The sequence below is a fragment of the Gadus macrocephalus genome, chromosome 6 (assembly GCF_031168955.1).
Source record: "Gadus macrocephalus chromosome 6, ASM3116895v1".
Taxonomy (NCBI): Eukaryota; Metazoa; Chordata; class Actinopteri; order Gadiformes; family Gadidae; genus Gadus; species Gadus macrocephalus.
The window spans coordinates 12,875,409-12,888,704 of record NC_082387.1 but is presented as its reverse complement, the minus strand read 5'-3'; the positions used below and the strand labels follow the sequence as shown (position 1 = coordinate 12,888,704).

Here is a 13,296-nt window from a genome sequence, read left to right as displayed (position 1 = left end):
TTTCTTTCTATAATTTTATTCCAGTATATACAGTGACAATTCATAAATATGCAAATAACCTTTTTCTTCAGTCTGTTATGGGAAGATCTTCTAGGGTCATGCCAATATCTTTGAGTTTGGGGTCATCCAACCAATTGATTTTGCAGGCTAAAATAATTCCCTGTAAAAGGTAATGCAAATGCTTGTTACATTTTTACTTTCAATTGAGCCTCATATTAAATATCTTTATATGCAAGTATATATATCTATAAATGTACCCGCAAGACGTTCTGAGTCAAAACTGTCATGGTCTTGTACTTCTCAAAGTTGGACTGGCCTTTCTGCTGGGCAGCTTTGTATTTCTCAAACTCCGGGGGCTCGTACTTTTTCTTCAAAAGCTCCATCTCTTTCATCTGATCACGTGTGAGCTGCTTCAGCTCTACAGAGGAACACAACTGTTGCTCAAAGGATTCCTGAATGAGACTGACTCCCCACTGACAATAATCAAAGTTCAGAGATTCACATGGTAGATGCTAACAGCACAATGAAAGATGGGATAAATAGGATGTAGAGAAAATGTTTGGAAAATATTAAATAGTTAGTCAACATGATTACCAAATAAGATTGTGGAAACCACCCATTTTTCAGTGTCATTCAGATTTTGAGGAGAAGTGCATCTTTCATTTTGATAATTTAAAAGCTACAATATAAAGAACATACATTTTCTGTGTTTAAAAAAAGGACAGTGGGCCAGGGATCTATAACTAGTACAATGGGTTACAATGAACTGTTGTTTAAATGAAAAAGCAAGATTTCTCTATTTATGGGCGAACAGCCAACAGAGAAAGATAGACTATACAAGTACCGAGTCGCTTCTTCCTTATGTCTGTGATTTGATCCCCCATATCTCTAGATTCCTGTTAACAAACAGTGACAGTGTGGTGAGTTTTAATTAGACTATTTAAAAAAAGGAATACACCATAGAAAACGTATAGTTCAGCATAACTTGACATGCATAGCAACGGTTATATTCTCTCATAAAGCACTTTCATAGGTATATTTCATGGATACGTGTAGTGTGGATTCGGATTTGAAATATACTTAGATCCAGGGTTCACGCTAGACTTTTTCTTGGGCGGACAAATGTCCGACAGTATTCCAGAATATCGGACATTTGGAATATCTTCCGGACGTTATTCACCAATAATTAAATAATCACCAAAACTCCACATTTAAACGACAAACGACACAAACTAAGTTGCTTCAATAAATGCCATTTATTAAATTAGACTAGGTAAAAAAAACATAACATCCATTCTTGGCAAAAATGGTAAACGGGTAAAAAATAATGAATTCGATAATTGCAATTCTTGCAGGCTACTTTCGGAGCAACTTCATGGCATGGAAGTGCTCCGCTGCTCGCGAATGACTAGTTTGTTATTTATTATGGCACCTTATTATAAAGTGTTACCAAACGTTACTATTTCTTACCTGCTGAAGATCTTTTATTTGTGAACAAAGGGCCATGCAGCGATCGTTTACTGCTTTTATCGATCTGTACGAAAGAGGCGTGTTGTTCAGGTTAATTCAACACTGTGATATTACTGATACAAGGCTCCTGTCATGTGAAATATGTAGAGATTAAGAAAAAAGTAAGTAAAAATGTATAATATATTATAACAGCGGACATCAACGATTATACTTTTACTGTGCTACTTATAGGAAAACAACAAAATATATTTTATATTTACTATTTATTAGGTTGGCTAAGCTTACTCAGATTCTGGATTGTTTTGCTGAAGTTTTTCGGCGATGGCATGCCCCATTTGCATTCTGCAGGACACAAGCGAAGAAGATAAGACCCCCACAGAATGGTTGATTAACACGTTATCGGATAAATAATATATATACTTTTACAATAAGTATGCATTTTACTGTACCCCTGTTACCTGTGCAAAGCGAGAGTCTTGATAAAATGCTCCGTTTTTGTCTCTTCTAACGCAGTGACATTATCAGCCCTGTATATATAATTAAATAGAAAACAGATTTCATCAGATGTGTAACAAACCAGCTTTAAAGGATAATAGTATAAGCAATGTAGTGGCTAAGATGCCCACCTCATGCGTCACACCTTGACCTTAGAAACTGTAAAGGTTCAATGGGCATTAAAGGAGCTATATTAAAAAGGGTCGATTTCAATCGACACTTGAAACAATCTCCATAAAACTTTTCTAGCAGGGTTGTCAGAACAAGAAATGGGTTATTTTGGAAAGAAATGCCATTGGTACCGGACACGACCGTATATTGCTAGTTAACTATGCCTCCAAGATAGAGCAAAAAGCAGTGGGAATATCTATGATGACAAGGTTTGAGGGACTGAGTTTTCATATTTACATTTACATTTAGGGCGTTTAGCAGACGCTTTTATCCAAAGCGACTTACAATAACTACATTTGTCATAAGAAGTGCATCAATATATCGCTGTCGGTACAGAAAGGATGTTCATAGAACCAAGTGCAAGTACAACAATCGCTAGGCTAACCAATTCCCTGTGTTACAGCCATGATAGCAGCTACTGCAGTTGCTACACAGTTAAGTACTATAATACAATACAATACAATACAGTGTTCATATGTATGGATACTAGCCTGGACAGATGGTTATTTCTGATTTACCACTCATTCTAGGTTCAGGTGTGACACATAAGTTGGGCGTGTCTTGGCCACAGTACTGTAGGGTACTCACAAGTTATATTCCGCTTCAGATGTGCTACATGTTCTTTTGTTCTCCACTGTTAAGATATGACAATACATATGTAAAGATATGACATATATATATATGATACACAAAACCAATCATCATATTCATCTTTAGTGTACATACTGGGACACATGTTAAGCTTTAAGTATATTGTGAACTCTTAATACACATGTGGCATACCTGCATTGATCTGTGCGGATATCTCAACGCACTGGTTGAACATCTGTTCTTTTATTCTGCAAAGCAAAAGACAAGCGCATGTTCAATTTGTAGAATGTTAAAATAGGCATATCGGCCTCAAACATTATTAGCTGACCATAATTGGCACTTAAACATAACTGGCCTTATATTGATTGTGGAGAACATACAGACAAGTCGAAATGTGAAGATGCATGTATGGCATAAACAGCACCTTAGTAGGTCTACTGGGGTTGTGTCCTGCATTCCATTTGGTCCTTCAGGACCTTGGCCATCCACTGCAGCATCAGCTTCAAGGTTCTCCACATCATCCGGTTGTTCCATCTCAGATTATTGGCGGAATCCAGTTCACAACATGAATGGTAGAAATGTCTCTCTGAAACACAATGAAAGTTGATGTATACAGGAAAAAGCAAGAAAGCATGTGAAAAGAAAAGTTGTTGATCGCTCTTAGGCAGTTTTATGTTTAAGTTGATTTGACTCTGCTGGGCATCATTTCGGATTTGTTAAATTGTCTCATACTACATGCAATTAAATGATCCGAATTTAATTCGGGACAAGGAAAACAGCGTCTGCTTCTGCCTGTCATCAATCAGTTATTAAACAAATCTCAACAATAAAAGTTTCACGGTACCTTCAACCAAACACTAGTTTCTTAACTCCCGTCAACTCTTATCTTCGCTGCGATATTAAAGTTACGCTATGCAAAGCAGTGACTCATTTGGAAAGAAAGTATTATAAACTATAGACTGTAAACATTCAAATGTCGTCACCAGCCCGCCAGGAAATTAAACGGGTGCGAGGGGGCGGGGAGCGGAAGCACCAAAGACCCTGCAGAAAAGCCACAGCGCCACCTCTGGACGGGAGGGGACCAATCAACCCTTCTCAATTTTTTTCTGGCCTCATTCCACATTTCTACGATTTCTACACGCATTGGCCGGCTAAACTCAACTGACCCCTGCTGCGCTCCGTATTGTTGTTCTCGGGATTTCTATTCTTGGCACATTTTAGTGGAAATTCCACTTTTAGTAAGTGGAAGTTGGGAATGGGAGATTGTGTTGAGATTAGTCGTAAGTATTTCCGATGGCTGTGAAGTGTAATGTGTAATGTGAAGTTTAGACCAAAAGGCTATAGCCTAGGTTGAAAATGTATTGTTTTTCTAGGGTGGCAGGATTGGACCGATAGGGGGCGGAAATTCACCAACATGTTGAAAGTCATTTGCTAAGAGAATACAATAATGGTTAATGTTTGAGACAACTTTAGCTTATGTGTAAAGACACACAGACAGACACACAGTCGTCTGTTTTGTAGACCAGGACACGGATATCGTCTTCGCAGTACAGAATGAGGAAGGTATAGGCGTTATATTTGATGCTACGTGTATTATTTATAATACATCAATACATGCGTTACGAATGATAATATTCGGTTCTTATCTCTGTTGGGATTGGTGCTTTGTTTATCATAAAGTAGCTTATTATGTCCCTCCTTGTTTGAACATTCTCTGATTTTGTATCAGTCTAATGCACTGACTAATGCATGTGAGGTAGGCTACTCATGCACTAATGTCACTCAAGTATTTTGTTATTAATTAGGATTTCTCTGCTGAGCTGTTGTTTCATTTGATATTATTTAACCGTGTGTGCCGCCTTTCTGTGTACGTTTTTGCTTTTTGCTTTTTGCTTAATTATTATGTATTTTTACATCCGGGAAAGTAAACTGCCAAACTGCCATTGACAAACTGTAATGAATTTTATTTTGTGTGTGTGTGTGTGTGTGTGTGTGTGTGTGTGTGTGTGTGTGTGTGTGTGTGTGTGTGTGTGTGTGTGTGTGTGTGTGTGTGTGTGTGTGTGTGTGTGTTTCTGTGTCTGTGTGTGTGCGCGTGTGTGCGCGTGTGTCCCACAGGGAATTTTGGAGCGCCTGAATGCAGGTGAGGTGGTGATAGGCGACGGGGGCTATGTGATGCAATTGGAGAGGCGAGGCTATGTGAAGGCTCCTCACTTCACCCCTGAAGCTGCCGTTGAGCATCCAGAAGCGGGTAGATAGCCTACTTTATATTGATAAGATATCAGCTCAGCAGTATTGTTAGGACAATAATCAAAAGAATATGCAACGTCGTAAAAGAAAATGCAATAGCACCAATGCTTCTTATTTGTCTTGATATGAACGCATTATTTGACTCATAAATAAATCAAATGCAATCATCCAAGAATTGCCGTTTGAACTTATAATATATAGGCCTACGCCGTTTTAAAGTGGTCCACAGTCCAATACAAAGGAGTGGGTGGGACAAGCAGCAGCTTCACCCATAACATGCTGAACTTGAATATCAGTGCAACTCTTCACATCACATCTGTCATGTGGATTTGTATGTTGTAATTTAGCAAGCGTTGGATGATATTTTTTTCACATTCTTTATGACTCAAATATTGCGTTCATATTATGAAGATTAAAAAGCATTGGTAATTTGGTATTCAAAATATATAATCAGTTATTACAACATTGTCATTTTCGAGTCTGTGTTTTATTTCAGGGAGGTGTTTGGTGAGTTGGTTAGCATATACATGCATCTGAATGAATCATAGCTTATTCTTGTTTCCATCCCAGTGCGGCAGCTCCACAGGGAGTTCCAGAGGGCTGGCGCCGATGTTCTTCAGACGCTAACCTTCTATTCCAGTGACGAAAAACTGCAGATCAGCGGCAACGTCACCGACATCACCGTCAGTCTCTTGATCCTCATTATGAAGATATTGATCGTTTCAAAACATTAAGATGAATATAAAAAATATACATCCTGCCCCATTGGTCCAAACGTAATAAGTAGAACTTACAGGAATCTGTGTTGTGTATCAATGCAGGGAACACAGATCAATGAGGCAGCCTGCGACCTGGCCAGGGAGATCGCCAACGAGTCTGATGCATTGGTGGCCGCGGGGGTGTCCCAGACCCCCGTCTACCCGGTGAATCGCAACCAGGCTGAGGTCAAAGCCATCATCCAGAAGCAGCTAGACGTCTTCAAAAGGAAAGACATCGACTTCTACATGGTGGAGGTAACGGCAGAGCTCCACATATCTCGGTCTCACATGGGCAGAAGATGTATGAATGTACTTAAAAAGAAGATACATTTACACACATAAATAATACAATGTGTGCCTCAGTTCTTCAAGCATGTGGAAGAGGCCGTGTGGGCGGTGGAGGTGATGAAGGCCGGGGGAAAACCGGTGGGGGCGACCCTCTGCATCTCCCCCCAGGGAGACAAGGACGGGACCCCACCCGGAGAGTGTGCGGTCAGGCTGGTCAGAGCCGGTACGACGGAGACCTCCCAGCTCCGGTGATCAGGAAAGTAGTTGGTTAATGTAAGGAAGGTGGTTTTTTTCACCATAAACCTGTTTGTGTGTGTGTGTGTGTGTGTGTGTGTGTGTGTGTGTGTGTGTGTGTGTGTGTGTGTGTGTGTGTGTGTGTGTGTGTGTGTGTGTGTGTGTGTGTGTGTGTGTGTGTGTGTGTGTGTGTGTGTGTGTGCGCGTGTGTGTGCGCGCGTGTGTGTGCGTATGTGTTTGTGTCCTTATGTACAGGGGCCGACATGGTTGGGATCAACTGCCACCTGGACCCCCTGACGTGCGTCCGTACGGTGAAGCTCATGAAGGAGGGACTGGAGAAGGCCGGACTCAAAGCCCACCTGATAGTCCAGCCGCTGGGCTTCCACACTCCCGAGTGCAACCACAGCGGCTACACCGCCCTGGCCGAGTATCCCTTCGGTCAGTCATCACATACACTTGTTTTGCTGACGCCAAGCTACAACTATGTGTTTAGCAACTGCCGACGAGATCATAGCTTTAACCGCTATCCGAATTGATTCATTGTAAATATGACCTATAGTATTGAACCAAATTTCAATTTTATCCTTTATATTTATTGCACCGCAGGTCAGAGACAAACAACATTTCGGTTCTTCTATTTGTTTTGTACATTCGTTGTGATTGACAATACAGCTGACTTTGACTTTTGACTTTTTATCATCATTCTGTACATTTTCTTCTTACCGTCCAACGGACCTCTCGCTTGTTCTTCTTAGCCATGGAGGCCCGAGCTATGACGCGTTGGGACATGCAGAAGTATGCCAGGGAGGCGTACAACGCTGGAATCCGCTACATCGGCGGCTGCTGTGGCTTCGAGCCCTATCACATCAGGGCCATCGCCGAGGAGATGTCCCCCGAGAGAGGTGTCCTACCGGCGGCGTCCGACAAACATGGGCTCTGGGGCGCCGGCCTGGCAACTTACGGCACATCCTTCATGACTGAGAGGTAAGAGATGTGGCTGAAAGACTTCTTTCCTTACTACCTGTTATGACTGTTTTACTCTCAATGTCTTCATGACAGCTCATAAGGAACATCATTCCCCTAACTAAAGAGATGTTACCTTGTTAGTGTAATGTATGGTAATGCATTTTGAATTTTGAAGTATTGTGGCATCAGTAAATAGGTGAGGAGAAATTGTGCATGAAATTTCATCCATATTTGTCATGATATATCCTATTAGGGCTTGCCGTGAATATTGGGAAAATCTTCTGCCGGCTTCAGGGCGACCGAATTGTCCCTCCATGTCCAGACCAGCACTGAAATAGCCAGTGAGCAGCAACCGGCACTGCTTCATGCTCCTAAAGTATTCCCACTTTCTTGTGAATAAACTGCTCTGATCGGTAGCTTTGGTAATAATCCGGATGCATAAGGCCCTACAGCTGCTGATCAGAGAGCAGCTCTACCTTTACCTACTCCCACTCATTATTTCTACCTGCTGCTGTAATTAGACTCAAAGCTGATGACTGTAAAAACTGGTTTATTTTATCACACACACACACACACACACACACACACACACAAACACACACACATACATACACACTCAAACACACAAAGTGTGGGACCTATCTTCCAACTGTTATGTTGTGCACCACAATAAAGGAGTTGCATTAAAAATGTTGCAGTGTGTTTATGTGATCTAGACAGAGGGAAAAGGCTGTCTTTAAGAAAAGTGTCTAAAGAGCACACAGGAAATGCTGGAAGAAATTCTAGATAGTTTTGGCTCTATTGTGGTCCTTAAAAAGAGCATAAATTGCCTCCGGTAACCTCAAAGGAGAAGTTACCGGGGGGGGCGGGAAGTCTAAATCTAGAGCTAACTAAATGTGGGATTGGCTAGATATTAACTTTTATTAATTAAATTCAAGTGTTTTTTTCTGAACTCAAATAACTCTTTCGTTATAAATAATATATTATTTTTTGGTTATAATTTGCATTGTTTCCATTTTTTGGATTAGATTAAATAAATGATTTATTGGTATGTATCTCCCATTTAAATGGGAGAACTTGCAAAAATATTAAAATTATATATATGGGACCAACGATTTCATGTCGTTAAGAACTGTATATAACAGCTAAGATAAGTTACCATCTTTCATTTTAAAAAACGTTCAGGTTCTACCGAGATTTGAACTCGGATCGCAGGATTCAGAGTCCTGAGTGCTAACCATTACACCATAGAACCTTACATGTCGTCGCATCGCTAATATTATATAAAAAAAAATGTATCATCATGAATGTCGTACTGCCTCACATTATTAAACTTCGGCAGTTTAATCGTTGTTTTTTGCAAGGACTGCAGACTTAGGCTACAATATGTGTTTACTTATAATATTCACTTTTGAGGCGTTATAGGCTTCATTCAATCATCACATATTCATTATGCACGCAACGTTACAGTAGTATTCTCCAGGGATTCACAACGAGCATGGAATTCATTTATGCAATTATGAATCATAACTCTCACCGACCGTTAACACATTATAACAGCATCGATCCTTCAACATTTGCCGCAGCACCAGCTCCCCGCGTCTTCCTGCTCTAGCCTACAAATAGATACGATGCATCGTCATGCAATCAAACTCATTGAATGATTTATGTGTTCTCTGTATTTTAATGAAGCTTTGGTAAAAAATAGGCAATGGTCGCTGAATGGTCATCGACGGCATTTGGAAGCCGTCCCATGAGAACCGTCGGCTTCGACTCCTCTTGCTGCTTCAGTCTCCGACGTCAGTCGCGTTACGTCACCACGTATCCTGCAGAAGCAAACGATATCTCGACTGATGGAGGCCTGCAGACGAGGAGGAACATAATGTTTTCTTCGGGGATGTCAACTTGCCCGAAAGGTTCTGGGATGGTCTGGCAATCGTTCCATGCACTGCCAATGAAGTGACACGATGTTTTCAGCCACCAACTCCACTTTATGAGGAAGGGGCTCTGCGTAGCCAAGCGAGGGAATAACGGAACACAGCACACAGCTGACGGTGGGACCCGAGCTCAGCGCCGATGGTAAACAAACGCTCGCATGTGTTGTCGGGACTGCTGCTGCAGAGACCTGGAGAAAAAGCCTCAGCTTCGGGGAAGTAGGATGCGAAATGGAGAACTGAAGGCAGGTGGACGCGAGATGAAAAACAGCACACCAATGCTCACAATTCATCCGCTTGAGAAAGGAAGGATCGCTGGTCAGAAGCATTTGATCATCATCGGGGCGATGTTTTACTGTAGTTTGATGACGTTGCATCAGTGTGTTGTTGTTTCGAGTGAGTGACGTTTCTAGGATTGGTTTGTGTTTTTTTGAGACCCCGGTGCTTGTGTGGTCTTCGCTCATCTTGTGAAGATGTCCTTCGTGATGGAGGATAATTTGGAGTCTGGGTGGGTGGCCGTTCGGCCCAATGTGTTTGAGGAAAAGGAAAAACACAAATTTGTTTTCATCGTCGCGTGGAATGAGGTGGAGGGTAAATTCGCCATCACATGTCACAACAGGACGGCGCAGAGGAGAAGCTTCGGCAGGGACTCCTTCGTGGACCTCACGGGCCAGGAGGAGAAAACAAAATGGCCCAAAAGTCCAGTTAAAGATAAAGCTGCCAGAAGCCCTGGCAAAGGAGCGATGGTACCCGCGGTTAAAAGCCTCCAAACTAAATCTCCATCAAATTCGAGCCCGTGCAAAACCCCTCATGCGATCAAAGCGGTTATGTCCCCAATTAGTCCGGACAGTGATGTGTTGGAAGCGCTTAAAGAAGACTCCCTCTCCCCCCTCGTTGAGCATTTAGATCTGGAAGTTTTTGACAGTTTGAGCAAAGAAGACTGTAGCTGGGCCGGCCTATTTTCCTTCCAAGATCTGCGTACCATTCACATACAGTTGTGCTCCGTGAACTCTGATCTTGAGCCCTGCCTCCCCATCTTCCCGGAGGAGCCAGCGGGGATGTGGGCCGTTCTGTTTGGCACGTCTGAGGTCCCCGAGGTGGAGATGGATGAACTGTGTTACCGACTACACATGTACCTGGGACATGCCCTCGACACATGCGGGTGGAAAATATTGTCCCAGGTCTTGTTTACGGAAAACGACGACCCAGACGAGTACTACGAGAGCTTGAGTGAACTGAGGCAATCCGGCTACGAGGAAGCGGTTAACCGTACAAGAAAACACCTAAATGAGGTGAGACACACACGGATTGCGTTGTTTAAGTGGCATCTAGCCACGCCCTTGTGAACTCGGGTCACTTGGGGTCAACCTATTCGTTATAAATATTTTGCGCGCTAACAACATCACATAGGAATTTTGCATCTGACAAACAGTACCGTTTTTAAAATTTTGGATGAACAACATATCATGGCATGTTTTTTATATTTCATGGCATGATATGATTTAGTCTGTCAGGGAGGAATCCCAATTTTGCTGAGTAGGCCTACCTCTAATGGCATTCTACGTGTAGGAATCTTTAGGAACGTTAAGAATAGAACAACGTGAGGGGCTTGTGAGGTGAAGAGGCCACCAGATGTCTAGATAACCCTCGTGCACATCTGACAACAAATCACACAGCAGGAGAGATGAACAAACAAAAAAACATTATTATACAATCATGTATACAAACAAACATCTAAAAACTAGTGTATCCATTTCCTATTATCTGCAATTATGCATTTCATTTATGCATGAGAAGGACTTTGGGATCATATTGAGATGGAATTATCGAATGTGTTGTCAAATTCTATGGTATGATATTGCTCAACCTTCAGTTCATAACTTCTATACCTTATTGAACACAATGCATGTGAATGACAAACATAACGAGTTATGTTATTATTCATCTATATTAATTATATAAAATAGGTTCATATTTTGCAGATAGATTTGTAAATTAATATTGTGTATCTTCAAATTTGGCAAATTCAGGCAATAGACAGACACATTCACAGACACGGCTATATTGTGAACAATGAGCTCCTCTTACACACTAACAGCACCGGGTGATTGATTAGATCCGCTCAATAGAAACACAAACTAGAAGCAACTTAAAACCACTGGGTCTAAAATAATACCTGCGATCAATCGTGGTCGATGAATGCACTTTTCAGTCAAGGATATGTAGCGCAAGCGTTCATCTTGCTGAGCGACAGAAACAGAGTAAACATTGGCATAGCAGAAGGGTCTTTATGTGATCTGGTGGTGTTTTAGGGCTGTGTGTTAAGGTGATGGCCTGTCTGAAGTCTCTCCTACAAGCTGTGTTTGTAACACACACAAACACATACACATACACACTCACTCATACACACTCACACATATGCACGCATGTGCACGCACACACACACACACACAGACACACACACACACACACACACACACACACACACACACACACACACACACAAAGACACACACACAGACACACACACACTCAGACAGACACACATATACACACACATACACAAACAAAATGGATCAGGAGAGTGAGGAAAGCAGACACAGAAAGCAATGGCTCCCTGCAGTTCCTGCATACTTGGAGCAGTGGAGCCACCGTTTCCCACAATCCTCCTCAATGTCCCTGGGCTGCAGAGTTCCCACAAAGTGCCAATCTCCAATTTCCTTTTCTGTAGGGAAATGAAATCCCCTCCGCCTCTAGCACTGGTTCTCTTGTTGTCTGCCCTCCTGTCTGTGTTCTTTAGTCCATTGAAGCAAAGTCACAGAGACACACTGACCACGACAATCAAATTTGAGGCAGACTCTCTCTCTCGTATGCATACACACGCACATTCGGTGGCATCGATCACTGCGCACCATTTGAGGTGGAGTTAATGGCTGTTTCAGGGCTTTGCTGGTTGCCTACAGGCCTTTCTCCATTCTTGTCAGTCCGACAGTAACGCGTGCCAATATTGATCGTATTCTCACTGGAAAGACCTTGCCTGGTCCGGCCTAGGGTCATTCGCTCAGGGACAGCATTCAGACAACCTGGCCCTTTTGTTTACACTTCCTCAAGGCTCTCAGCCGACCCCTGTGTGTATCAGGAATAATCTTCCAGTCAGTCTGTTATGAATTAAACCACCATTATTCTTGTTTTAGTATTGTGTGTATGTGTACAATGTCTATGTCCTCTAACCTGACAATGGATTTTGAAATCTGATAGAAAGTGGATCAATAACAACATTATGTTCGCAGAAGATTAGGGATCATCCTTCCTAGAGCAGCAACGATCAGCGTGTGAACCTTAGCCCTAGGTTGAACAAGCACAACATTATGGTTTATGGACAGCATAGAAATGTTCTCCATTAAGTTCTCTAAGATTGTGTACTGTTTTTGCCATTGACTTTTTCTTCCATAGATGTTTCACTGAATGTTTTTCATACGTTGGTGGTCACTTCTAACTAAAAACGTTTTGCTTATATGTATGTGTGTGCGTGTTTATGTGTACTTACGCACGTACAATTGCATGTGTGTGTGTGTGTATGTACATACCTATTCATGTGTGTATGTGTGTTTGTGTGTGCGTGCATATGCATGTTTGTGTGTGCGTGCTTATGAATGTGTGTTTGTGTTTCTGTGTGTGTGTGTGTGTGTGTGTGTGTGCGTGGTGCGATGCAGCTACTGGAGCAACACAGGAGCATGGAGTGTATGGTGGAGCTGTTGGCCGTCTACGAAGAGGAGGACCAGGCCTACGGAAACCTTCTGGAGGGCTGTACACAGCTGTACCAGTACCTGCTCCAGCCCTTCAGGGACATGAGGGAGCTGGCAATGCTGCGCAGACAACAGATCAAGGTAGCACACTAACACACACACACACACACACATTAAGGAATGACCATAGCTTACCCCCCTCTCTCAGACACTGCCCTGCTGTTAACACTGGACCAAACACACACGCACAGGCACAAGCACGCACACACACACACACACACACACACACACACACACACACACACACACACACACACACACACACACACACACACACACACACAATTTTGGAAATTGAAGAGAGAAGATTTACAGTGTTAATAAAACATCTTGAAA

General features: G+C 42.3%; 3 protein-coding genes and 1 non-coding gene across 4 annotated transcripts in view; 2 read left to right on the top strand and 2 right to left on the bottom strand.

Annotated features, from left to right (window-relative positions):
• Positions 1–3,746, bottom strand: cenph (centromere protein H). Its single transcript, XM_060054232.1, has 10 exons — positions 3,572–3,746; positions 3,152–3,313; positions 2,920–2,975; positions 2,725–2,770; positions 1,929–1,997; positions 1,756–1,812; positions 1,471–1,534; positions 845–896; positions 258–418; positions 1–160 (listed from the first exon to the last, which is right to left on the bottom strand). The coding sequence occupies exons 2-10, from the start codon at positions 3,259–3,261 to the stop codon at positions 68–70; spliced, it is 708 nt and encodes a 235-aa protein (XP_059910215.1). The 5' UTR covers positions 3,262–3,313; positions 3,572–3,746; the 3' UTR covers positions 1–67.
• A 384-nt stretch (positions 3,747–4,130) lies between these two features.
• Positions 4,131–7,910, top strand: LOC132459581 (betaine--homocysteine S-methyltransferase 1-like). The gene is made up of 8 exons (XM_060054229.1): positions 4,131–4,290; positions 4,843–4,975; positions 5,545–5,657; positions 5,796–5,987; positions 6,096–6,243; positions 6,510–6,692; positions 7,010–7,238; positions 7,474–7,910. Exons 1-8 carry the CDS (start codon positions 4,282–4,284, stop codon positions 7,556–7,558), a joined length of 1,092 nt encoding a protein of 363 aa, XP_059910212.1. The 5' UTR covers positions 4,131–4,281; the 3' UTR covers positions 7,559–7,910.
• A 493-nt stretch (positions 7,911–8,403) lies between these two features.
• trnaq-cug (transfer RNA glutamine (anticodon CUG)) lies at positions 8,404–8,475 on the bottom strand. The gene has a single exon. It is a non-coding gene; the product is annotated as a tRNA-Gln (tRNA).
• A 298-nt stretch (positions 8,476–8,773) lies between these two features.
• LOC132459573 (junction-mediating and -regulatory protein-like) overlaps positions 8,774–13,296 on the top strand; it is a 19,659-nt gene continuing 15,136 nt past the window's right edge. The window contains 2 exon segments of the mRNA XM_060054211.1: positions 8,774–10,446; positions 12,868–13,041. Of these exon segments, the coding sequence (XP_059910194.1) occupies positions 9,628–10,446; positions 12,868–13,041 (993 nt within the window). The 5' untranslated portion in view covers positions 8,774–9,627.

Excerpts from the sequence above, each read along its gene's own strand:
- LOC132459581 (XM_060054229.1), top strand. Across the intron at positions 5,988-6,095 it reads TCGACTTCTACATGGTGGAG|TTCTTCAAGCATGTGGAAGA; the intron begins GTAACGGCAGAG and ends TGTGTGCCTCAG. Across the intron at positions 6,693-7,009 it reads CCTGGCCGAGTATCCCTTCG|CCATGGAGGCCCGAGCTATG; the intron begins GTCAGTCATCAC and ends TGTTCTTCTTAG.
- cenph (XM_060054232.1), bottom strand. The coding sequence starts at position 3,261 with ATGGAACAACCGGATGATGTGGAGAACCTTGAAGCTGATGCTGCAGTG. Across the intron at positions 2,771-2,919 it reads ATCCGCACAGATCAATGCAG|TGGAGAACAAAAGAACATGT; the intron begins GTATGCCACATG and ends ATATCTTAACAG. Across the intron at positions 419-844 it reads CATAAGGAAGAAGCGACTCG|AGCTGAAGCAGCTCACACGT; the intron begins GTACTTGTATAG and ends GTTCCTCTGTAG.